This window comes from Nothoprocta perdicaria, unplaced genomic scaffold (assembly GCF_003342845.1).
Source record: "Nothoprocta perdicaria isolate Ctin4 unplaced genomic scaffold, notPer1 scaffold_223, whole genome shotgun sequence".
Classification (NCBI taxonomy): domain Eukaryota; kingdom Metazoa; phylum Chordata; class Aves; order Tinamiformes; family Tinamidae; genus Nothoprocta; species Nothoprocta perdicaria.
The window spans coordinates 902289-929987 of NW_020455431.1; the positions used below are offsets into that span (position 1 = coordinate 902289).

The 27699-nt window shown below is 43.2% G+C and overlaps 1 protein-coding gene across 1 annotated transcript in view; it reads right to left on the reverse strand.

Moving 5' to 3' along the window:
- Positions 1–571: 571 nt before the first annotated feature.
- The window catches only part of BRF1 (BRF1, RNA polymerase III transcription initiation factor subunit), a 162416-nt gene continuing 135288 nt past the window's right edge, over positions 572–27699 (reverse strand). Inside the window, exons 16-18 of the mRNA XM_026039205.1 lie at positions 9577–9628; positions 5784–5946; positions 572–3843 (exon numbers count right to left, since the gene is read on the reverse strand). Of these exons, the coding sequence (XP_025894990.1) occupies positions 3806–3843; positions 5784–5946; positions 9577–9628 (253 nt within the window). The 3' untranslated portion in view covers positions 572–3805. The remainder of the gene's footprint in view (positions 3844–5783; positions 5947–9576; positions 9629–27699) is intronic.

Genomic DNA, 27699 nt, shown 5'->3' on the forward strand with positions numbered 1-27699 from the left:
GACAAGCCTTCCCTTTTGGAGACAAAAGCAAGCTGCAGATTACAAATTTTGCCCACTATCAACCAATCACGCAGCAATCAAACCCAGCATTCAGAAGATTGGAGATAAAAGAACCAGAAATCAGCAAGAGAGCATCATAAAAGATGGGATATGCAAGGGTTTTACTTTTTATTTACAGCAAATATATTACAGTAAAAAAGCTTACCATGGCTCTTGTTGCAGTTGTGTAAGGAAGATACATRTGCTTACATCAAACAGGTTTAATTTCCTTGGCACTAACTGAACAAAATGCATGGATTCAACACAAAAATAAGAAACAGACCATTTATTGGGCAAATTCTATGCTAACTGTACACATCTGTGACCAGAGTTTCAATGCAATCCAAAGAGAACACGAGCAAGCCAAGGGGATGGCAAGAACCTTCAGACAAACAGATTTAACCCTCGAGACAGGGCTGTCTGGCACCACATAAGAGCTGCTGTACTGAACACAGTGATTTTAAACAAACTTAACGATGATTAAGACACTGAAAACGCACTCACCACAGTGAAGAATCCCATCATTTTCATTATTTCTTTCATATTTTAGCTCCACAACAGARGAGTGTTAAAAGGCTGCAATGGCAGAGAAGCTGGATGCAACAGCTGGAGGGTTTTGCCTGTCAAACAAAGTGACTTGCAGCACGAGACACGCTTTATGCAGGAAAACCTATCACACACAGCTTTTGTGCTTCTGGGAAGAAGATCTAAGCACAACAAAGGCTGAAGCCTTCTAATCTCTCTTCATTGTAATCAGAATCCTGAAAGAAGCAGGGTCCAAATTACTCCAAGTGAATTTAGGCTCACTTACATAAAACAAAATTGTCCAGATACATCAACAGTAGTAAACAGAGTTAATGCGGTGTTAATCTTTGTACATTTTAATGACGAGCTATAAAAGCAGAAACTAGCATGTTCTAATCTGTTTACATTTCCTGAGCTTAGTTAAATCAAGAAGGAATGAACGTTATAAAAATCCCAGTAAGTCGCCAATAAATTAAAAATTATACATAACCACTACAGTTGGAGAATCCTTACGATGCTCAGGGTGAAATCTTCTCATCTGCTCCCCTGGCCTGTTCCTTGAGGGCCCCTGTGCCCATAACTTCACTGGCAATACTGAGATGCTGCGGAATTGCGGATCATCTTGTGCTCTCCACGCGCCTTCCCAGCAGACTCCACCACAGCCCTTTCCAATCTCACATGAGAGTCCTTAAAACCCTCAAGTTTTTACCCTGTCATCAGCAGAGAAGCATCTTCTACTTCCAGTACAGGAAACAGTGTTCCCAGAAACCCAAAGTGCTACTGAAATTCAAGTTTATTAGCAGGAGGTACTTGAGGGGACTCTCGCACATAATGTCACTGCATTGGCAGAGGTTTAGTTTCTGCTGGGGGACCAAACCAGTGAAAATCTACGCAGAAAACTGCAGGAGAGGCCCTCAGCAATAAAGAACTCATCTTCGTGGCGTCCTTAAGAGCCAGCATTATGCACTGGAGAGAAGCACCCGACCTACATGAGTCACAAGCATGTTTATTTATGCGTGTTATTTCCTGCATTGAGCATAATGTGGACCTTGGAAGAAGCCCCAAGCTTTGAGCCTATCCTGAGAGCACGGCTATTTGTAATATTGAAGATTACTCCTAACCAAATGCAGATACTCAGCTGTCTCAAAGACTTGCACACCATGAATTCTGGTAATATAAAGTCGCTTTTCTTTTTTTTCTAATTGTCTGCTTATACCATGATTTTGAACTTGCAGTGTAGATAAAAGAGAGGTAGAAAGGTTTATCTATCTGCTCAATATAATTTTCCATGCAGCATTTATAAAGTATCAGGAAAAAAAAAATACAGCGTTTGGTGAAAATGCCAGCTTTTCCCCTAAGAATTATGTGGAATCAACTTTTTCTCACTGCAGATCTACAAAGTAAATAACTGAAATCTGGTTCAGAAAACCTTTACTTCCCATTAGTCTCCCCACATGATTTTTGGTATCAAGGTCTGATGTTGAGAGAGCTATTGCAGACACATTCCTATTCAGAGCTCAGAAATACTTAGCAAATACAACCTAGTCACAGACCACATTCACCAGCCAAATAATACCAAATCTGATCCTAAAAAAGCGCCCACTCTTGCTCTACTTACAYGTCCCCTCTTAGACATGGCCCCAAGAGTGTCAGAAGAGGTCTGGAAGGTCCCCATTCCCTTCTCCTCCTTGTCAACTGCACCTTCCATCCCTATTCCTCCCTGCAGGAGCCACCATTACGTACCCTCCAAGAAGTCAAGGGGCAATGCACAGTGCTTTTCTGGTGAGTAATCCCCAAAAAGAGCAGGAAGGACGAGTTGTCCAGGAAAAAAGAGCTTAACAGAGCCATGTCAGCAAGAGAAGCGTCCACTTCTCCCTGGAGGAAGGGAAGTCTGCAGCAGAGCGCAGCCTTCTGGATTTCCTGCATCGAGGGAGGGAGATGAAGACACGTTAGCTCCTGCCCTTGCAGGCAGCAAGACCTCGTTCCAACGTGTGTGGTGCTTTCGACTGCATGCAGAGCCCTGGGCCCCAGCAAGGGCAGGGCAGGTCAATGGGAGCAGAGGGGGATCGGGCAGGGACAGCTCCAGCCGGGAGCCCCAGCACCGCACAGGGAAGGACCGGCCCGGTGGCAAGTCGGGACTCTCAAGGCTACAGTTCTAGCATTACCCAAGAAACAGCAGTTATCCAAAGCGGGGGATTTTAGCCATGGAAGTCAGGCTGTTGTAYGGTGACCTTTAATTTACCCACAGAAAGTTAAATAAATTACATCAAATTAAATTCAGCCAAAGCAGATGCTAGCTTATTTGTTAAAGAGCTCCATTTTTTTCCCTTTCTTTTGACTGTTTTTGGAGCAAGGCAGCTCTTGGGAGCAGGCCCGCACTCGAGCAAGAGCGGTCAATAGGGACAGCCAGAGCCACCCTCCTGCAGCCACACCAGCCCCTGCAATACACAGCTGTCCCCAGGGACACCCAGGAAAGCCACACGGCCAAGGAATTATCTTCTGCTCTCCCTGTATGCTTCTTGATCTCCCAGACTTTCTCCCTCTTTCCATAGGAACAGCACGCGACTCACTGTGGAAGACAGCTCCAGTGGCACCATTGCCTTCTGTTGTAACACCTTTAAAGAAATCTTCAAATTGATTCATATAAAGAAGTATTTATGTCATTTTAGAGGAACAGATCCTGCCCTACAAATATATAATTTGTCATTAATTTTAATAGACTTGGGTAAGGAAGTATGTATACAGTAACAAAGTCATGTCTACAATGAAAGTTGAAAATATTCTCTCTTCAGTTGTAGCWCTGTAAGAAAATGAATCCAAATGTAATCAGATAATCAACAGGAGGGGCTTCTCTTTTTCACCTGTCTTCCTATACACTGTCTTTCAATAGCACATCTAAAGTAGAGTCACATAAATAAGGTATGTGTTGCTTCCAGTCACACATGCTTTATATACAGTCTATCTTCTTTTGCTCTCTGGAAACACTCCTCCCGTTAGCTCCATCCTCCAAACATGATCCGCTGAACTAAAAAAAAAAATTCAAGTACAAACCCAAACTTTATTGCTGGGTTATGGGTCAATGTAAACTAACCAGAGTCAATGCCGGACTAAAATTCACTTTACAAAAGTAAGGATTGTTCGACTGCATTTGCTGACCATAGACAGCTTCTTTCACCATTCATACTGCTCGAAGATCTGCTGGGAACAAGACACAGTCCACGTCCTTTGGAAGTCAATGGGACTAGTAGCCATCATCATCCTCCACATCACAGCCATAATCTGAAAAAGATTCATGCAAAGACAAATGCAATTAAAAATGCAAATATTCCCTGTAAATGAAAAATACAATGAAAATATTATAATTATTGTCTTGTTTTCCTGCTGTGTAACTAGATGGTAAATTCAGATTTTAGGAAGCAGTAAGAAAACATGCATTTTCTTTTGGCTAAAGCCAAGGTGCTCACTTGTGCTTTCCTTAATGAAATAAAATTACTTGCAAGAACATATGTTTAAGTATCTGTTCTCAGTCGACCCTTGCTCAAGGATATATTTGGCACATGGATATGTGACATAGTTTAGTTTAGAGGTTAAGGTGATCAAGCCTGATTGTCAAAATCAATTTGGAACATGGTGGCTGATAAGGAGCAGCACACGTTTACAAGCAGGCATGATTCTCACTAGACACGAACATCAAGAACTCGCTAGCTAGTTTATATCACCCGGGTATTTATAAGATGAAACTGCAAAAGCGCAGGGCCAGTGTTCCCATCCCAGTCAAAAGATTCCCAAGAAGTCTTGCAGTGATTCGTGACCAATACAACTGACTCAGATCTCCCACTGCTACTTCCAGAGGAACAACTTAAAATCATTACTCAGGTTTTTTTTTTCCCCTAAAACGATGCTGATTGCAAAGATTTTGGGGCATGTTTGAAGGCATGTTTACATGTTTCTAATGCACCCGTTTCTTTTTTATGTAGTTCCTGAATGAAGCTGACACAAATCTCTTCTGTTGCAAAGGGGAACCTAAAGTTAACGATTACAAATGACCATTGAAGAAAGTTAACCTCTCTATTCCAAATTCAATTCAATTCCAATGTAATGCAACGTTTAATCCAAAGGCTCATACAAATGCTTTGCAGCAGAATCAAGTGTAATCTAAAGTAATTTGTGCAGAAGGGGTGAAGCAGCTCCTCATCTGCAATTCCCGCAGTTATTCCAGACAGAGAGATCTCAAATCCATGAACAAAGCAGTTAGAAAACAGTCAGTTGTTTTGCTGAAYAGCCTTGCACACCTGCATGTGAATTCTGGGAATACTCTTTTCCTCTTTAATTTTTTTTTAACTCTGATTTTTCAGCTGTTGTCCTGATAAAGAGTAGTGGAATGTTCTCAGAACAGTTTTAAAATAGTAACATTTAAAAAGAAAAAAAGCTCAGTGACCTTTATTCTATTTTGGTGGGTGTTTTATTAATAAACATAGACCCACCCTCCCCCGCATGGGTGCACTTCATTGGGAACATTATTCTAATGAAACATGCAGGCAACGAAGTGTTTTTCCTACAGTTCAGCAATCATTTTCCGGCAGAGAAATCAATTTAAGAGCAACACACATTTTTATGAAATGTATACATACTGTCCACGAAAGCAAAGTTAGTGGCACTGGAAAGATTTCTGCAGTAAATAACATTCCAGGAAACTTAGTGACATTTTTGCTTTTCCACAACCCAGAATTAGCAGCCTTCGTTTTAAAAATATTTCTGTATATTTTCAAAGCTTAACTTCTAAGGGGAAGTTTTTAATAAAGGGTAAAAGTAGATGTATCCAGCTAGGAAAAAAAAAAAAAAACCACAGCAGAAGGGATAGAGGGAATACTGCCTTTTCCTGCCAGCATAGAAACCTAATTAAAAGAATGGGTTTGCTGGGTAACCCAAAGAAATGAACCACATCTGTGCACCATGCAGCAGGCCATAGGCTATCGCTGCAATTTCTGTGCTTGTTGGAGARCTCATTCCCCCCACATTTCCCCCACAAACGGAGTGTGATCATTCATTTTGTTCCGAGCAGCACAGCCAGGTCCATAGGGCAGTAGGAATTCTGGATGGGGTGAAGGGAGAGGGACGAGCAGGGCAGTCCTGCCTGCCCTAAGCTCTGCAACTGCAAAGTCCACAGCGGCAGTGAAGAAATAACAGGCAGTGATTTAGACACCATCATCCCAACTTACCATTTCCTCCCATTAATTGCAATGCACTCATGCAGTGATCATCATCATCTTCTATTTCTTCCTCTTCCACCTCCTCATCAGGGTTATAAGCTACTGGGCCACTCTCCACTAGCACAGCTGCTGCTTTCTCAGAGACATCCGCTTGCGCATTGGGAAAGGTCACCTTCAAGAGAAGAGACGGGACAGTGGAGCAGCCCCTCAAAACACACATCTGTGGAAAAATGTTAGTAGCTTCCAAATGGCAGGGACGGGACAGCTGGAAGGCCACATCCAATCCTAGAGGCTCAGCTATTCTAGGAAACATTCAAGATGCTCAGTGAAATGTTGCCTGAATGAAAACTGGGSATAAACATCCAGTTTTCAGGTATTTCAGAACCAGGTAACTGAAATATAAAAAAAAATAGTGCCAGTAGGACAGGATCCTCCTGCAAGCACTAGGGAAATCTTACAATCCTATCCTCATCATATTAGACTCTTATAAGACCTACTGCATAGTAACAAGGCTACCGACACTTCAAAGATAGCAAAAATATGCTCTTCCTATCAGAAGGAAAGAAAACATGTATCAGTTTTGACAGCTATGGTTGGATTTATTTGGAGGCAGAAGGAGTTGTGGAACAAACAGCACTCTTCAAAAGGTACTTAATATTATGGCAGAACACAAGGTTGATAATACTTGTCAGCACCTACAATATCATCTGTGTAATTCATCAGAATAATTATTTCCAAGCACTGGTTTGGGAATTATCACTGCCAGGACACATTCCACATGTCCATCTAGTCACGCTCCATGGCTCGGCATGGCCTTGAGTGCTTGCTACCTTAAAGCCTGAGTGCTTAAGCTCCTAAGCTTGACTTTACAGAAGGATCAGAGCTCAGGAGCTGCCTTCAAGCACAGAGCAGTAGTGCAGGTCAAGAGGAGGGGGAAATGAGGGAGCATCTGCAAAGGTGAAAGAGAGGGAGGGAGACAGGCATGACAGGTAAGGAGGGAAAGGGGAGCACAGCAAGGAGACAGATGAACTTGAAAGTGCAAGGCAATCCTGTGATCAGGGCACTGACTGAGCTAAGGGGAATGCAGCAACCAGAAGGGGACAGCCCTGTGTCCCAAAGTGGTGTTGTCTGCCCCAGCACGAGCCGGGGTACAGACGGGCTCTGGGCTGGCCCCAGGAGCCCTTATTTCCATGGCATGCTCAACGCAGGCAACTATCTCCCTTTCACATTCAAGGAAGCACCACAGCAGCGTTGCTTTCTTCACCAGCTGTATAATAAGGTGCTTGTCACCTCAATTTGGTACTTGAAGCATTTCAGTTTTGTGCACTAAAGCCTGCAGCCCAAAAGAGACATCCCGTGAGCAGGAACTTGGAGAAGATTAAAGAGTAATCATCAATGCTGCTTTGCCATGTAAGCAATTTGGGGAATTGGGAGTGCTTGTAACATTACCTGTCACTAGTTATCAGTTATCATCACTGAGTTGTCACCTCTCATAGTCAGAGAGACTGAAAAAAACTGTGATTGTTAACTCGGAAAAGACAGTGGTAGGAGGATCATAATAATGGGTGATCTGAAGGAAATCAGGAAATTCTATCTTCTCTGCTCCTAACACAACAAAAATCATTGCTGCTTTAGATTTTAAACCCCACATTAGCTACAGAGATTGCAGGCCTGCTGCATTTTCTTCATTTCTGTCAGCAACAAGTTCTGAATTGGTGTTGCAAGTCCTACCTTATTTATTTGTCATGCAGTAACTCCAAGAATCCCTGCAATTATAGACACTTTAGAGACAACGCAAGAGAAAGTCCCTATACCAGAAAGATGATGGTCCAATTATTCAAACATCAAAGCAGTTCCCAAGCTTGTCAGAATTTATGCCACTCAACCTAAAGAAGCTGCCTGAGACTTTCAAAGTCACTTATGGGTTTGCTCCAATAGCTCATTAATAGGGCAAAAGATACCCATTAATTTTAATAGAAAATCAAGTATTTAGGTATTCAGATCACTCAGAAAAGGTTTTCATCTCTTTCTTTTTTAATGTTGAAAATTAATCATATTATTTAGAGGAACCATTGCTTTGCCTCAAGAATGATCAAATTGAGTCCACCTAGGTTTAAACGTAAGCAGAAGTAGACACAACTTTGGGAAGAATCAGCATCATCATGTATGTCAATTTTTATGCTTACAGTATCCATCTGCTCTGAAAAAAAAAAAAAGTGGGTGAATATAAAGGAGCTAAGACTGAGTCATTATTTTTTAAAATTGCACCATGCTAATTAAAATATGACCTTCATCTAATTATCATGTCCACTTCCAGACTGCATTAGTTCTATAAATGTGGAGGGCTTTCTAATGAGCACAGCATAAGTAGCGAAAATGTCTTTCCCCAGGCAGGATATCAGATTGTTTCTGAAAATCAGTGGGTTTTAGTCATTTTCAAATAAGCCTGTCAAACAATGCCTTTAAACAGAACTTCCTGAATTCTCTTCCAGACAACTTGGCCTTCAGTTTGGCATATATCTTTATGTAAGCATAGCTGCTTGCGAAAGCAAGTTAGACTATCAATCAAAGTTAACTAGTACACTCTCAAAGGGTGCCAGTGTCACACATTCATGTGACAAACAGGAATGGCAGACTCCTTTGGCACATTAGCAACAGTTTTGAGATACACAGTAGGCAGTTATTTTGTAATATTTAAAATGCATATGTCTATTTTGTACAGTGTGACTATATAATAGTGAGGAGAAGCACTGTGCTAYGCTGGAAGTGCACTGGCTCTGCTAATAATCATGATCCCCTCCAGCAGCAAATACACATGTGCAAGGCTGCTCAAGGAAGGCTAATGACAGYGGACACTTTCTAGCACTAACTTTTYTGGGGTGTGGCTRTATTTTCAAAGAAAACTCAGAGAGAGCACCTCATGCTCTTTAGGGCAAGCTGCCTCTTCAGTGGTGTTTCCTCACCGCTCTCCTGAGGCAGTCCCTGGGAGCACAGCACTTTCCTGGCTCACCACTTGCTCCCCAGAAGCAGCATTTTGCATCATCCCCCTTCCCCAGGGGGGACAATTCAAACAGAATCACAGGATGGTTGAGGTTGGAAGGGACCTCTAGAGATCATCCAGTCCAATCCCTGCTCCAGCAGGGACACSCAGAGCACGGGGCACAGGGCGGCATGCAGGCGGGTTGGGAAGATCTCCAGAGAAGGAGCCACCACAGCCTCCCTGGGCAGCCTGTGCCAGGGCTCGGGCACCCTCACAGGGAAGAAGTTCTTACTCACATGCAGATGGAACTGCCTGGATTTCAGCTTGTATCCACTAGGCCTTGTCCTATCACTGACCACCACCAAGAAGAGTTTGGCCCCTTTCTGCCTACATTCTCCCCTCAGGTACTTAGACATATTGATGAGATCTCCTCTCTTGTCTTCTCTTCTCTTGGCTGCAGAGAAACAGACGCAACCTCAGCTCCCTCCTATTCCTCCYACCTGCTTGTTTGCTATGTTTTAGATGCCTTCAGGCTTCCTTTTTTTTTTTCTCTTTTTGTCTGCCTAAACAGTGATTCTTGCTACATATGCTGAATCTGCTACGGTTACTAATGGATTAATGCAAGGGCAAACCTGGATTAGAGAACAGGTAACCTCAGCTTTGTGGTGTTCCCAGTAACCAGCTCCTGGTCTGCCCAATGACATCAGTTTCTCATTTCTTTGGCATGGACTTCACCGCGTAACCACAGCCAGGCTGAGAAAGGTTTGTGGGAATTTCCAAACTCTAAGTGTTGCCCTGGGCGAGCTGCTAGACTGTACCTACCTCTTCAGTAGCAGCCTTTTTAGCCAGTTGTGTAGAAATCAAGGGTCTTAATCTGAAAGAAAGAAAAGAAGAAATGGTGAACATCAAAAATGTATTAACACACAGAAAAAAGGTTTGACACTGAGTGTTCACTCAGACTGCAAACAGTGAAAGCATCTGCTAGTGCTATCACGCTGAGCACTGTGTTTTGTAAAGATACAAGGGCTAAGGGCCAGCAGGAGAGGCCGCAGCGATTCCGAGCCCAAGCAACCCAGGCTTGGAGSCTAAGGAATGCAGCCCAAGGTATCCAGGCTGCCCGTGTGGCCGGAGGCAGGGCACGCGCCAGGGCAGTGGGGCTTTGGGCACAGCAGCCCATTTTTCTGAGCAATGCAGGTGGCAGCAGTCACTGGGAGCGAGCCACGCGCACACACGCCRGAGTTGCTCTGCAATGACTTCCCTTTACTTTCATGATACATGCACGATACGAGAAAGATTATATACCTAGGGTATCAGAATCATCACAGAATAATTGCAATCTCAGGCTACAGCAAACATTATTGAAAGTGAGAGGATCCAAGATATCTTGAAAGAGAAATGACAGAAATGAAACATGTTTTAAAATTCTGCACCAGGTACAAAGCCCTGCATTTCTGGGGAGAAAAATGACTCTCTATTATTGTCTATGAGTCATTAAAGATCATTCATTGCTGAAAAAAATTATATAGCCAGCTGCCTTCTTATTGTTAGGAAGGCTGTTCTTAATCCATCTGTTTAGTGCTGCCTTCTGATCTTTCCTCCTCATCTAGATATACCTAGTTATGAAAAGGATGACTTGCTCTCTACTGATATTTCGCTCAGAYTGCTCCTCAAGTATATCTTTTAACTAAGTCTAGGCAAATAGCTTAATGAATACCAATTTACATCTCCAGAGATGTACTTTTTTCATGATAAACAGTATCTTTCTTTTCGTTTTTCTATTAGTCATTCCTTTCCCATTAGCACATAGATGCTAGTTCTTTTCCTATTTATATATTTCTAATAATCAGCAGTAGAAAGCAAAACCCCAGAGAATGAAGAGRGAGACCTTAGATCATTAACTCTGATGGAGAAGACAGTATTATAATTCAGAATAGTGGCTAAGCTCCAAAGATGTTCACAAAATCATCATTTCTGGAATGCTTTGTAAGACCTCAGAGGCATTTTGATAATCAAACTAGTCCGAGGGGACTGATATAACAGATCTAAACAAAAGATGTTCCGGGACTGCTTCAGGAGCTCTACTGCTGAATGATCTGGAAAACATTATTCTGTAACTGGTAATATTTGTCACATTTCATGATTATCAAAAAATTCAAGAAAGAGATACTCTTTACCTACATGAATTGGGGTTGGACTAGATGACCTCTGAGGTCCCTTCCAACTTCAAGCAATTCTATGATTCTATGAATTATCTATTACCTACAATTCTTGGTGGATTTTTGGGCTTGGAGAGGCTGTGTTTGAAGCCAGACACATCTCCACCTAGGCTTCTGATCTTCTTTTTCTTCTCTAACTTGAGTTACAGACTTTTCCTAAACTTTGAGACAACCTGCATCATCCTGTCAACCTCCATTTGCCAAGTGACCTTGTCTGGATGCTTACAAGTGTCAGAACACAGCAATGYCAAAAGGTTACGAAGCTCAAGGATGCTAATTATGAAACAGGTTTTATTGCTGTGACACGGCTGAAGAATCAACAGGGGCAAGAAACGAGGGACCTTCACTTTAAAAACACTGGTAGTGATTATTGCAATTTGCATTGTACCAAAGATAGCACCTACTGCCTCGTGTTGCTGGCAGACATCAGGCCTCCCAAGAGCACCCTGAAATCCTTCCCCCCCCAATTAGCATCAAGCTGTTGAGTAAGACTCACAAGGTAATCAGAAACTGCTGACATGTCCTTTGGAGCAAATTACACACGTGCTCACACAGTGAGGGAAACAATCACAGCTATAGGAAGCCACGAGTAAACAGACCGGGTTCATCTTAATTAAAACGGTCCCCTAATGAAAATAAGAAGCTTCATGCTTAAGAAAAGCCAATTTGTAAACTCTAATGCTAAATCTGAGAGCCATTTTATACCATTTTTCAGCACTGAGCAACTTTCACACCTATACTGAAATTAAGGTTGTATTTCTATTCCACATTAACTGCTCACAAAGCATACTTTTTCAYATCGTTATTAGAAATACAGTGCTGTCATTTAATGTGGATAATATCGTTTCTCTCTCACACTAGGCTGGACTCTCCTTTTGCACCCGCTGGGCTGACACACATTGCCCGTCGGTGCCTCCCAAGGATTTTCTTGCACTGGCCACAGCAAAGCTCAGCTCACTGCACCTAAATTAATGTGTGCTGCCAACAGACATGAACAGGGAAAGCTGAAAAAACTTAGAAACATCACAAAGAGAGAAATAAAGTTTATTCTCCCCCTAAAATTATGCCTTTGATTAAAATAATAAAAGAAAAACAGGTGATTTCTCTCCCTTGGCTGACTGCATCACTGTGTCCATGCAAAAAAACCCTAATATTACAGTACAAAACTTTTGTGGAAGGCTTTATAGTGGCGCAGGGGTTTTGTTTTGCTTCTTGACTGCCCCAGTGTCCTGACCTCCTTAAAGCGGAGCAGCTGCTGCCGCCGCAGCCATATGGGACAGCAGGGGCGGCTGCCAGGGCTGCAGCTCCGGCCTCCTCCTGCGCCCGGGCTGGCAAGCGAGCAGCCTCCTCGCGGCAAAGCGCTGCCCTCTTCGAGCCTGGCGCAGGTCTGGGCGTTAAGGAGCACCCAAACGGCTTCAAACATGGGTGTATCTCTGAGGTATCGGACCCGATTTTTATAAAGCTCAGTGTAGGACACAGCGTTCCAGTGGTCCCGCTTTAAAATGTGACGTTGTGCTGACGTGTCCTAAATGGCGCAGAAGCCGTTCACCATTTTCCACAACTTCCAACTTGGGGCACCTTCACTACGAACTTTGCTACTCACTACAGCACCTACAGGAAAAAAAGCAGGATTCACAGAGCCCCAAGTGCAATACACATGGTCCAGACCACGTCAAGCATGGTGCACATCCCATTCCGCTCACATCAGCCAGCACGTGCAGCCCTGGAAGCAGAAAATGTGGCCGTGCTCTCAACAAACCCCATCAGGGCACAGGGCAGGGCAGGGGCCATCGGGGCGGCTCCGCGCGTGGCACCGTCCCACCAGCTTTGAAAGGAGATTCGTGATAATGGATTCTGACAGGGCTGAGCATCACACAGCCCCAACTTTCCAAGTGAGCAGATTCTGTGAAAAACAAGCTGGCTGTGACAAACAACTGTTTTTCTCTTGCTTATTATTTAATAACAAAAGATTACACGGCACAGCACACAAAACAGAAAGAGCACCACGAGGCAATAAAAAGATGGATCTTGTATTGGGCCGCGCCGCCACCGGAAGGTTTATGATGCCACAGCAATCTCCTCCACGAAATCCTGGAAGTAATTTGGGAGCTCACCCAAAAGCTCTGTTCCTGACTAAATTTTAATTTAATCCGTCCAAGCAGAGCATCTCTTACTGCTGCCTTCCACACAGACGAATGTTACACGCAAACACAGCATCCCCGATGGGAAGCGGAGATGCTCTGGAGCCTGGAAACACAAGTATAATTACGCAGGTCATCTAAAACAAATGCCATAAAGCCTACAGAACCGTACCACGGGCATTTCATGCCCGTGCAGCTTCTGTGACAAGAAATAAAAGGCTATTTAGGAGCAGTTCAGCGAGAGACAGGCCCAGCTTCCTCGTGCYGGTTGCACTACTCCTCCCACCTGAGGCCAGATGGTTTTGCCTCAGGAAGTCAGTTTACCAGACATCTGTGCGAGAAGGAAATTAATATAAATGTTTACCCCAGCTAAACGTGCCCTTTAATTAGGTACCGTCAATGTTATCCTTACCGGAAAGCCGGGAATTGCCTCTTTGCAAGGATTTAATGCTCCTTTTTGGAACATGACAGCATTAGGAGATACCGAGCCATCATTTTGCTGTTAGTGTAAGAGAACAGTAAATGCTTTGGCCTTGGACCACGGCTCTCTCCCAGAATATGGATCAGAATGGGGCTGCACTTCTGCCTGGACACCCAACCCCCTTCTCCAGCCACAGCAGGGCAAGCCCTGGTGCTTCCAAGAGCTGTTCCCCTTCCTCGAGGTACGGGGCCAGGGCACTGCTCACTGTGCCATAGATGAGCAGCTGCCTGATGGGTTGAATAAGACGTTGGGACCACAGAACCACAGGATGGTTGAGGTTGGAAGGGACCTCTAGAGATCATCCAGTCCAAGCCCTGCTCCAGCAGGGACACCCAGAGCATGGGGCACAGGGCGGCAGCCAGGCGGGTTGGGAAGATCTCCAGAGACGGAGACTCCACAGCCTCCTTGGGCAGCCTGTGCCAGGGCTTCTTCCCTCACAGGGAAGAAGTTCTTTCTCACATGGAGATGGAACTTTCTATGTTGGAACTTACACCCATTACCCCTTATCCTGTCACTGAGGATGTAAGGGATGTAAGGGATGTAAGGATGCACCGTGGCACACCAGGAAGGGCACCGCAGCCGCAGAAAACAACATCAGATTCTAAGGCAAGGCATTCTCATCCCGACACCACAGGTGCAGGTCGTTATTTTTGGCTTTTGGACCACCACGTAGCACAGCACAGCCCTGCAGTCAGTGAAGACACCTCAGAGACTTGCTCTGGATCACTCTCCAGTGACAGGACTGCAGAGACGTCAGCAAAGACCAAAAGACACGGGCTGAAGGCTGCAGCTGCTCTGTARTGACGGCAGCTCCAGGCATGCCGAGCTCCTGGCTAGCCCGGGYGCTGTGTGAGTGGCACTTACGGGCTCAGCAGGCAGGACCTGAAGCGTCCTAGATGCTGGCAGATCCCTGGAGAGCAAGCCTGGGCTGCACTGCATAAGGTGCTGCGGGGCCTTCCCGTGAGCACTGCCCAAATCAAACTGCAACATCAACGCCTCTACGGACTGCGCTGGCCGCACCAATGTGCCCTCTGCTTCCCTCCTGTTTTCAAGTGAGCAAAAGCACAGCAAGGGCCTCTGCAAGGAGATTAAGCAAAGTTAAAGGGACAACAAAAAAAAAAAAGCAGCGAAACAAGCAATTGCTCCCACTTTTGATTCCAGCCCAGTCCTCTTTAATGCTGGATCAGAGGAGCTAGACTTTCAGCAGCACCGCATCAGATAACACAGCGCCGAGAACATCTTCAGCGCTAATGAGASTGGCCTCTTCTAGCAAATATCCAGACTTAAGTACCTAGAGACCAAGAACTCACAAGGGAAAACAGGAAAAAAATAAGAACCTCTAACATTCACTACAGGAAATACTTATCAGCAGAGAAGTAAGCACCACGGACCGATACACTTCTGTAGCTAGCTTAAAAAGTACAAACTTTGCTAATGAACAGTGACCCAAACCTCTGCTCTAGGCTTTGCTGAGAGGGGCAGAGGTTACCAAGATCTGTTGTTTTCAAGAAGCCAGCTCAGAATGGGCAATAATTTTCTGTGTAGCTGGAGCATTCATTCCTCAGCTAGACGCTGTAAGATGGCAACCTGCTGTTCTTTTCAGTGGCTAAAACAAAAGATTTTTCAGCAAGAATGAAAAGAGTGAAATCGAAGGCCATCTGATTGGGACCAAATGAAATTATGCTACAACAGCAGATCCAAAATAATCTCTGCACGTATCACGTTCTAAAGGAAATTGCTGCAGACCATGGGAAATTACAATTGCTCCAGGACAAGAAGGGCTGACTGATCTAATATTTCTGGTTGACACACCTTCTTCCTGGGTTTGTCAATAAAGATCCCGCTGAGCTCATCTCTCCACCTTTCAGGAAAATACTGGTTTAAAATATGCCCTTCCTTTCCCTACGGAAAGTTTTCCAGACGAAACGATGGCAGCAAGGCAGATCTGCACTTTGCTGGGAGAAAAACTACTTGAAATAAGGATTCTACGAAGCATTTTGATGAAGGCAGATGAGTAATCAGGATGGCCTCAGCTAAGCAAGTCTAATGATGTGTCACTTTCGAAACGTGGGTGTGAGACAACTCATATGGTGACGATCCAGATATGTCTAACTCTCTTGCAGTGTTTCAAACAGCAACAGCACAGAACGCATCTATTACGACAGGAAGCACAAACATTAGCAGGACAGACCACATAAGGCAAATACAAATATTTTTTAAATCGTGCTTGGAATGAGAGTAACAGATATTAAATTCAAGCAGTCAAGTGAACACGTCGTCACCCAGCAGAGATGTTACTCTGTCAAAAAGTTCTCCACAGGAGCACTGCTGTCTTTTCTTGTGGTATAAATATATTTCTTTAGACTCAAGCAAAGTGGATTATAAATATTTGCTTTTGGATAGGTGTTTTGATCAATCTCAACCTCATAAAAAAAKCTAATGAGGCAAGAGATGAGAAGAAAAACATCTTGGTAACCAGCAGCCTCTGAGAACAACCCACAGAGACGGCTGTACCCAAAGGTGATGTCAGATTTATCACCGCATCTTCCCTGTTGACACTGCAAGGACAAAAATCATCCTAGGCAAAATATGAACTCACCATTTCCACTACCTCCAACTGTACAAATGAAGTACCTCTCATCAGATTATGCAGCCAAAACTGGAATTTTAAAATCCAGGTAACTATAGATTCATACAAGTAATCCATCAAGGAGTAACGATGGATGATACTTTTTTTTTTTCCTTGGGTCTAGTCTATTATACATTAAAGAGCAATTTCACTGCCAGCCATCTGGAAATCAATATATTCCAAGCTTTATTTTATGATTACCAACATTTCTCTTCGTAACTCATTTCTAATTATAAGCAATAAATCATTCCTTCTTGCTTGTAATTTACAACAGCCAATTAAGGCAAACCTCTTATTTAGACAGCAAACAYAGCTTTAAAACATCACATATTTTGAGACACGCATAGAACACATCTAATCAAGCTGTTTAATGGCAGGACAATGATTTAACTTTGCAGCAAATAAGATGGCACATAGGGAAGACCCACTGTACTCTTCTGACCTAGATACACCAGGACGTTTTAAAACTTAAGACTGTTGTTCTTATCTCCCTGGTTAGATGTAGGCAAGATGGGTGTCGCAGTATGTTAACAATATCCATCTATGGGGAGTCTGGGGCCAGGACTTCCCTTTAACATGCCAGGATGTGCATAACAGCTGGTCTATTTAAAAGTTCTGAGTAATGTTTAAATTTCGTTTTACGAGGTAAAGCTGCAGAACCAATGCGGCTCTCCATTTAATACTAAAAAACAACTAAGCAGCTTTCTCTGTGACCAGCTCTGTGTTTGCAATACGAACTAGCCTGCTCCTTCCAGGCCTAAGGTTACACCAAGCACTGCCCCAGGTGCTCAAGACGCTGCCTGTTGTGGGAGATTCAGCCTGGTTCAGTCTACAGCTCCTGGCACGGGCACGGCCTCATTCACTGGAATCACTCCTCTCTGTCCCTCACGGCCATGACAGGACCGGGCAGAACAAAGCGCTGAAATGGTCTGCAAAGAAAAGGTGTCACCAAATAAACCCGGCTTATTCCTTCAGGGAGAGCTCTTTAATGGTGATTTCCCATGACAATTCTTACTGAGAGGAGAATATCAAAGGCACGTAGCAGAGCATGTCAGGCAAGACAAAACAAGGTGGATCCAACAGCAGGGGCACAGGCGCTGAGTTAAATTTTTGCATATATTTGTTCTTCAGTGTTGGTCTGAGTAACAGGCATGTGAGAGCAAACACAAGAGAGAGGCTTCTTATAAATAGCCCTGCTGGGATTTGTCTGTTAGGAAAAAATGAACTCTTGTCAGAAAAGTATTTGATACAATTTTGGATACAGAATTTATTACATGAGAAACTGATCTGAGGAACGGGGAAGTAGTTCCCACTGAGATTTTATTCGGTCATCACACAGCTCGAGTCTGTTCCAGTTTCACATCATGTCATCTGGTAAGCGTTTACAGTAGGAATCGAGGGAACTGTATTTGGAAAAAATCCATCACAACTGACCTAAATCTGATCTGACCTGAATAATCAAACTAATTCCAAATTCAAATATGGCTAGACAGAAACAAGGAGAGACAATTCATCAGGAGTTCTTCTACACGTGTCCTTTCCTTAACCACATATGAGAGTTATTCACTCTGCTTTTCTTCCTAAGAAGCTGGAGGCTACATAAGCATCTTCTTGGACCAAAGATGTCAAAAGTCAAGAGCGTAAGCTCTGCAGGCTCCAGTTACCTTCCCTCTCYGACATCCTTCATTCCTGAGAGAGCAGTATTTGGAAGTGGAGRAAAGAAGTTAGTGAATAAATAGAGAAAACACCTTGGATGGACTATGGTGATCACGTCAGGACCATCTGGCCTTGCTTTTGCAACACAGCTCCTCAGAGTCACCCTGAGAAATGGTCTTGGCTGATGCAGAGCTCAGTGTAACGCACGGCGATGGCCCAGGTGCAGCTAATACCATGTTCCCCACAGCCATGGTGTCCATGCTCACAGTGTCCACGGCAGCCCACTGCAGTTCATGTTGCAGCTGTGTGAGATATTGAAGATACATCTCTCCACAGGGCTCCTCCAGATCCCTGGAGCCAGCTGCCCATCAGAAAAGCGCTGGTTGTGGTTCACCAAGGTGAGTGGGGAACTACATCCCAGTGCCACCCCTTTCACTGACAAGGCTGTTACCTCATTATACTGCCAGTTTTACTTTATTCCTAAGGGACTCACCTGAAAACAGGCAGTTGTAGCATTACCTATGTGCATAGCTAGTCTCAATAGAGAAAACATTTTTTTAGTCATTGCGTTCAACAAAAAGTTCCATGACATTCAAAACTCTTTTTTTTAATGAAAGATCTAATTATTACTTATTAATCTTCTCCACCTACAAAGCTCAGAGCTATCTTACCACCTGCATTACTCTTTCCATAGCGAGAACGAAACTGGAGAGAAAACCCCAAAATCAGTGCCTTGTCTTAATGGTGCGGAAACTTGGACAGTATGTCCAGTAAAATAATGGTTGAGGATGCAAAAAGCCCATGGAGAGGGGGAGAAAGAGACACCAAAGCCTAAAAACTTCGGTTTGAAAATAAGGCATCATTCCTATTATGCCTGTGGATGTGTATCTTCCCCATGTAAAGTTTTAAAAGCTTTATATAAACTACACTTCTAAGCAAGCTTGTAATTAGCTAGGAGCAGGTTGGGCTCTAATTATAACAAGTACAGACACACATTATGGAAATACTTAGCTAATAACCAAAGCCATGCTCTGTTGATGGCTGAAGTTAGGTTGGCAAGTGATACTCTTGCAAGCACTTGAGTATCTTCTGTCTTATGTAAACCAGGCTCCTTAAGCTGTAAGACAGGTCTGTCAGGTCCTCCTCCCAGCTTTGCTTAACAAGATAATCCAGGCTTTGCTACTGTTTACACTATGATGTCCTGAGTGCTTCCATCTGGCTTCCTTACCCCCTTGCAAAGATGCGTGCGATACCTGCTCTGAACTCACCAGCACGTGGGGATACCAAGAGGATGAAGCAACTTAATAGATATAGTCAAATTTGCTCCATTTTAGTCACAAGCAACAGCAGACTGACTCCAGCAAGTGAATGTGCCAGATGCCAGCACATAGTGCAAACACAGACACATTATTCCATCTAGCCTTTTTTAAAGTTAAAATTAAGTTGGTCCCACATCATTTCTCAAAATCAAAGTCTCTGCTAAAGCCCAGGATGCTCTGTTAGAAGAATGTCCTTTCAAGTCAAAGTTCTTGTAAATCTACAAACTCACAGGTCTGGATCCAACCACTGCTGATACAATAAAGCTCCAGCAAGCAAACCATACCCTTTCATTCCAGCCTTCCAAGATATTTGCATGGAAATCTCCACTTGGGTATAAGCATGTATGCATAATAAAGTACAAAAATAGTACAACTCACTGGGAAAATGGCTACAAATGAGATACAAGTTTAGAAAGTACATTGTTATATATTATAAGTTTGTGCTTACTCATTGCAGAATCACGGAATGGTTGAGGTTGGAAGGGRCCTCTAGAGATCATCCAGTCCAAGCCCTGCTCCAGCAGGGACACCCAGAGCACGGGGCACAGGGCGACATCCAGGCGGGTTGGGAAGATCTCCAGAGAAGGAGCCACCACAGCCTCCCTGGGCAGCCTGTGCCAGGGCTCGGGCACCCTCACAGGAAAGTTCTTCCTCACATGGAGATGGAACTATTATGTACTAATGAATCATTAAACTGAGTTCCAAAAGACCTTCACGTTATAAAAACCGTATCTCCTCAGTAATGCATTTTATACCGACAGTAAGTTGGTGTGTTAAAATGTAATAAATGTAAAAATTTCCTTATCAAAAGACAACTCAAAGGGGAAGTGTTAGGAATGGAAACAAAGTTAATTGCTATTTTAAAACCCTCTCAAGAAAGGAGGAAACAGTTTCTAACATAGGGTGCTGACAGCACTATCTTCTCCTAYGTCTTGTTTAAGGTCCATGCTGCACTGCTCTAATTAAGTTCAGCTCACTAGAAYAGTGGAAAGCTACTGGCAAAGCAGACATTTTCATTTAATTGTTGGTTTGCTTTAATATAGTTTAATATTAGTGTTAACAGACAGAAATTAACCAATAGAAACCTCACTCAAACTACRGGGGAGATGTCTCTCTTGTGGTCTCTCGCTCTGGTTTAGACAGATCMATTAAAAAATACCTTTTTATGCTAAACCAGTGCATCTCAGGGCTGCCCGCAGTCAAGGGCATGGGGCTGCGAGCAGAGCAGCTCCATGGAAAACCAGGAGGGAGGCTACAGCTCCACCCCACGTTCCAGATGCCCGTCACCGCTCCTGCCACCCTGCAGCTCTGCAGCTCTTCCTGGGCCACTGCTCCTCAGTTTGCAACAGCCTAAATAAGCCAAGGGGCCTCATCGGTCCTTCCTACTACCCTTTGGCTAGCGGGCACTTAGAAAAGGGGGTCAGCTGGCAAGTGTGATGGGGGTCACAAGCAGCTGAGGCCCAGGAGGGCAGAGGCAGAGCCCATCCTGCAGGGAGTGCATTTCCCYGGCCTTGGCTTGCAGACCATCCAGATGGCTCCCAAAGGCCTCTCTCCCAAAGCCCTCACCTGAACACGCAGAGGGTTGACCTCAATCTTGAGAAGCCAGGAGGCTGAACCTTCTGTAATTCACAATTAGTAAGGGTAATTCCTTGCCCAAACACACTGCAAAAAGCACAAAATCTGTTTAAAAATCCTCATCCCTTCTCTTTTTTTTTTTTCACTATTCCCTGTTAAGAACTGGTGGCTTCCAGTGCTAGTTCTTCAGCCACCAGAGATCCAGCTTCTGGATAAATAGGTGTGAAAAGCARAGCAAGGGATTCCTAGTGCTAAACTGTGCCCCTTCCTCTGCTGAACAGAGAAAACTCACACAGCCACAAGGCCCCATCCCAAAACTGCTCACGCACATCCTTAGCTTTGCACACATGAAAATACTCAAAAGCTCCAACAGCTGCAATGGTGCTTCCTTGGAAAGGTACAGCTAAAGACAAAGTCAGATCTTTCAGAGGAGGATGTGCAATATATGTGTCTTGCAAGCTACTTTCTACCATCATTATTCAGATATGGACTGCAGAGCAGTAAATGGTGTTCAGCTGACCAGGAAATGCGCAAATACTGCAATAAATATTTCTTAGATACTGTCCTATTTAAATATTCTCCTCCCTCCCATCTTACAGTTCATATTCTGTCATTGTAGCCTGTCAAGGCTTTCTGGCAGTTTTTGACATACAGCAGATTTTAGTGCAACTCTTGTAAAAATGAGTAAAACATGAAACAAACTTTATCTGTCTCAAGTAAATCTCGACTTCTTTGTTTGTACCTCAAAGAGTTTGCACTAGAACTATGGCATGAAATAACAGTTGCATTGAACAGAGAAGAAAGCAAATTCCCATTGTAGTTTAAATCCTTCTACACACTAAGATATATCTGTAGATCAATAAAAAAAAAACTTTCAGGTTTTTTTTTTGCTGCTATTTTTTTCTTTTCCAAACTTCAACTTCTTGCAAGGTAAGCGAAACGCTCACTGAAGATAAAACTAATATTCCTAGAAGACCTGAGCTACTTAAGTGCTAGGAAATACTGTGAGACTTCACATGTCCAGGCCCTTCCTAGCCCCCGTGCCGTGCTCATCCATCTCCAACCAGAAGGGCTCCCCTCCACATGCAAAGAGAAGGATGTTTGGGCTGAAATCTCCACTTCAAAAACCCATAGCACTGAATTTGCCGAGTTGTTCTGCCATTCAAACCGACCTTAGCTGGAACAAAAGCACTCAGGGTGAAGCTATCACAGAATAATGTCACGCTGGGAAAACACTGCAAACCTGTAGCAATGATCAACTGAGATTTAATAAGCCTAATCAGTAACTTTGTTTTTGCCACTGTGTGTTTTGCTTTCTAAGTTTGAAAAGACAGTTCTGAAGCATCAGCTATAAGAAACTGCCTTAAAAAAAGAACAAGACCCCTTCTCTTCCATGCAGATTTTCTACATTCTGTACTTGGCCAAAATACGCAATAAATGCCTAACAAGTGCTCAGCCCAGTGAGCCAACAGCCTGTACAGACTCATTTGCAGTACATGTCTGCCTTGCAGTTGTTTAATCTCCACACACTGTGTTTCCTTTACCAGCCCTGCAGCATCATTCCAGTTTGCTTTAGCTTTCAGTATCTAGGAAATATCATGGGAACATCAATACTTGGCAACCAAACACTTTTTTTTCAGCATTACGTTACAAAGATCTGTGTTATTTTGTTTTGTTGGTTAGTAAAATATTAAAGCAAATAAACAGATGCATGAAGTATTTTTTGTCAAATGCAAAGTGCTACATTGTGAATCACTTTTCACTGTGCATATTTTAATGGAAAATGCTTTTTAGAGTAAACTGCTTTAAAGAAGCTCAATCAAGTTGGAAGATATGCTTGACGGAATTAAACTTTGCAATCAGCTTGGCAGSAATTTATGACGTTTGGTTTGATGTTGAACTTGCAGAGCCACTTGCAGAGCAAGGACGTTCAGAGTTTTGCCTGGCCTCTATGAGCAAACTAGAGCTGAGCAACTTCTATGGCTCCTCATACCTCAAGGCTTCTGAATGCTTAKCATCTTATTTGAAAAGCTTAACAGGTGATTAAGAAAGCAACAGAAWCCTTTGGTTTCTCCATGAAAAGAAATATACTTCTAACATGAACCTGTTTTATAAAAATGGTATTAACAGTTACCGACAAGGATAAAGTTGACTCATTTGATACCAGGTTGCCCTCACCCCGCTGATTTCTGAAGCCGATGCAGGCAGTCTAAACATTCAAATTTCACATTCACCTCACAGAATGTACGTGAAAAACACCGGCCRCAGCAGCAGAGGGTGATGTGATATTTTTGCTGTCTACCACCCAGAATCCCCCCATGCAGATTTCTCCTTTCTCCTGGCAAAAGGAATACAAGGAAACCCCCAAGCAAGCATCATCTCAGTGGTTGCACGCAGGGGTCCTGGCCCATGATTCCTCCTGGTGACACCACAAGTGTGTTGGCAAACGCACACGAGAAGGGTCCTACCTTGTCCACCTTACTCCCACCCTACTGCTTTCTCTACAATACTTCTGTGCCCCACATTAACAGCTGCCAGTATTTAATGCACATCAGCTTGGACACCTTGTTAAGCCTCCATGGTGCTAACAACTTCCAGAGGCCGAGGAACTTGGGACCACCAAACACCTCCTACAGACCTAGCCAAACCACTTGCCCAATGCAACAGAGGAGGCCCCAGGTTAACGTCCAACCTCTGAGCCAGACTTCACTTTTCTCTCATTTTCTGTTGCTCAAAAAAACACTATCAGACCCTYGACAGTGGAAACAGGTTTTGCAGAGCCCCACGGACACAACCCTAGATGATCACCCCAAACCGTAGCTTCCTCAACAGCCAAACCTTGGCCAGCAAACAAGTCCGGATGGATTCTTTCCTATGGCCAGCATTTTTGCAGGCCAGATTTTTACTTCTGTTTCATATCTAAACTGTAACACTGAAATTCATATAAGATGATGCATGAACCCCTCACCTTTTCTAAAGGATAAGAATATAATAAATGGAGTGGCTGTTTTTAAGAGTAAAACAAAAAAAAAAAGTTAGGCTCTATTTGTCAAAGTGAAACACTCAATTGGCTTTAGTTCTGACATAAACAGCAAGCAAGATTCGCAGTTATTAAAAACAGATGAAACAAGATCCAATTCTTTTTGAATAGCAGAACTGCTGAAGAGACCTGGTGGAGTTTAGCACAGCAGGAGTTTTACTTGTCTATCACTACACGTTTAAACATTGGAGGACTTTGCAATAAATGCTGAAACGAATTCACCATCAAAAGACAAAATCCATGTTCTATCTGCCAAAACCTTTAGCAGCCTAAACAGAAAATGTCACAACTGATTTTCACTAACAGCATAAAAATAAAAAACAACATTTAAAAGTCTTTAGGGGATAGATAGATAGACAGATAAACAGCATGACAGACAGATGGGTTCATTGCTGTAGGTATTCTTTTTTTCCTACTAAGTAAGAATCAGGCTTCAAATGGATTGACACAGCTAAACAAGATAAGGAAAAAATAATGTGTAATTTTATTTTTAAATTCTCTGTCAGATCATCAGCCTAGAGATTTAGAGTGAATCATTCTTTCTTTAAGCACTACTGTTTTATTTGTATTAAGGTCATAAGAGCTTCCTATCTCCTTGACTGGTGTCAGATATAATAAAACAAAAACTTTTGAAAGGGGGCGAGGAAAAAAGTGCTGTTAAAAGTGCTGCTTTGGAGGCTCTTTTGCTCCCTCTCTGCTTCTCAAGGTCGTAAACTAGGTTTTGGGCTTGCTCCCCACACACAGAAGTGCTGCTAGGACACACAGTCATGCAGACCCCTGGGGTGGCCGGAGCTCCTGATGGCCTCGGGGCAGCATTTTGGGGGGCAAACGCAGCAGCGACGCCTCCGCTGATCCCCACTTCACTCTCAATCGTGTAGACTTTTAAACACTCTTGAATTAACTAGTGCAGTGAAAGACAGAGAGGAAGAAATGAAAGGCAACATCTGTAAACTCTCATGGTTGACTGCAAGCATTCACCAATCCCCTTCTGCTGGCTCTCTTTAATAGGACTGAAAGATAAATAACCTTACAGTATTTCTAAAGGGGAGCCTAAAGACTAAGACTAAGACTAAAAAAAAAAAAGGATTTTTTTTTTGGATTTGAAAAATAAGGAAATTTCAGATAGCCCTTTTCACACAAAAAAGTGGTCTGCCTCCAGGAAAACAGTAGAATAGATTTTACTTCCTTTACTTTCCTTTGCTGCATTTAAAAAAGAATCACAAAGTGAAGATACAAAATGCTAAAAACTTCTCTGAGAACAGTAACCAGACCAAATTCTCACAGGAGAAACAAGTGGCTCCTAGTGATTTACAAACCCTTTAAACAATATTTTCAATTCCTTTCTATTCGTGTTACTAGCTGAAGAAAATCCTGAGGGTGCTGGACCASGGGCAGGAGCAGTTTGAGCTGGGACACTGCTGCAGCCCAGCAGCCACCTCTCCTGGGGCCTCGTCTTCCCAAACTGGAAGAGGTGACTGGAATTCCCACTGTTTACTGTGAATATCAGGGACCCACAGGAGAGGGTCAATGCTTCAGCTGGCCCAAGGTTCAGTTGCTTCTTGTCAATGAATGCTTGAGCAGAGGGCTTGGACTAGGTGGTCTCCAGAGGTCCCTTGCAACCTCAACTGTTCTGTAATCAAGAACAAATGCGAACCTGATATAATCAGATTCCCTTATATCACTTCAGCACTTGGCTCCACCTGTATTCTGACTGTGCTGTCTCCAAGCATGGCACTCTGACYACCACCAAAATGGCTTTTCCTGCTAGTCCACTGAGATTATCATCTGCCAGGACACACACTGCTGTTTCACTCAGGTYTGCATGTTTAGATGTTTGTAGGCTCCTATAATCAACCTGTATTTCAGCATTTCCTTTACATCATAACCCTTTTTTCCCTTGCTGAAACCACTCTAATGCCCCCAATTTTCTCTCATCCCCAGAGCTGAACAGTCCTCCAAGAAAGGCCTAATGCATCCTTAATCCATCACGTGTCATTTCTTGCACGTGCAGCCCAAATTGGCCAAATTGCAGAGACTTCTATCTAATTTGCTGTCCACTATCTCTGCATCTCTTTCAGCCTTATGACTTTTACAGATTCTCCTCCCATGTATGTCTGCATTTCCGATTATATTTCTCTGGATGCATTAGCCTGGCTTTTCTCCAAGATGCTCTTTTTATTTCCTGCTCTTGGTTACCTTTTCTTTTTCTTAGTGGCACTGCTTCGCACTGCTGTTTCCAGAGCTCCTTGCCGCATGACTCACTTTATTGTCTCCTGCAGATTTCATCAGCACCGCTTGCCGGGTCATTACGAACCCGTACCGGCTTTCACACATTGTTCAAGCTCTCCATTAAACTTCTCCTYGCAAGTTAGCACTGCTCTTCGTGCTTGCTCGGGCAGGTAACAGGAGTCCTCAAAAGGAAAGATCTCAGCGTTGCAGAGTCTACCTAAACGCTCCAAGCTTCCTGGGTGCTATGCRGGAAATCATTAACGGAGTTAAAGAAGCAGGGCATCTTAACACCATTACATCCTGGAAGATTCTGTTCTTTTTTCCCATGACCTGTTTTGTTAGGTATTTGAAGGTAACTTCTGCCAGGGACAGATRGTGTTCAAGCAGACAACCGGGAAACAGTCTTGAGGAGCACATTGAGATGGTGCTATGTGTGGAYCTTGGTCTGCTATCCAAAAACCAGTATGAATGCAACAGGACCTACTAAAAAGCATTGTTTCTAAAGCAAAACATAGTAAGTAGGACAGATGAACCTGCAGGTAAGACGTTTTAAGAGACTGTATCACAGAATGAGAGTGCCTTTTCTATTAGCTGCTCTGTCTTCAAAGGGCTGCCATCGAAGARCCTACTGAGGGTTGGACATGAGTGACACTTTGATGCGTGTCCATGCAAAAGAAAATTATAATGATCTTTTACAGATATGATGACAAAATTAAAATAGCGAAAAAGGAAGGAWTTTTTGAGAAATACTTAAAACAAACAAATCTTCATCCTCCACAAAGCACCTTTGAGTATCTGAATAAATTGCTCCAAATTATTACTCCAGTATTATCCCACTTAAGACCAAAAAAGATAACACTGAGGCTTTCAAATGAATTACACTATGCATTATTTATGTGCTCCAGGTAATCCCAGCTCACTATCCAAAAACATTTCATTTTCAGAAATTGCATGCTACGCCAGCATAAACATTACTAATGATGGAAAATAAAAACATAAGGGACTCAGCCGCTTTTTAAAGCTAAATATTGCACAAATAACTACCATCTATGTAATCTTTACGCTGCCTCAACACAACTTGCAAAATTGCATATAAAATTGAAAATAAATTGTTAGAGATTATTTTTCAAGAGAGCTCTTGCAGTAATCTCCTAACAAGACCTGTCACTTTGACCTTCAAGCGTATTTTTTTAACACCTTCACTTGCTGCCACGTCTRTGTGAGTCTAAGTGCGATGTGTTCATGAGGCAGCCCCTTGTGTGTTATGCCTCAAGAAGCCACAGGCTTGAAACATCCATGGAGCTGTTTAAAATATTTACAGCCAGCAAGGTCAGACATTAGAGAGCTTGGACAAAACTCCATCTATGAGCATCTATGGGCTATGAGAAGTAGAAAAATTAAAAAAAAAAAAAAAACTAAAAAACATAAAAATATATTTATCAAAGATTCAAAGGCATTGTTATAATCAAAGCCTGCAAAACTAGGGAAAGTAATGCACAGTATGTTTTCTCTGTCCTTAACTCACCTCTCTGCAACACTTAGATAAAACTAATCTTTGCAACGGCCCCTATAAAATCTCCATGTGGTCCCCCATCTTGATGATGAGATCTCACATCTTTGGTTCAAATTTGTGAGGAGCAGGGGATGCTGCAGGGGGGT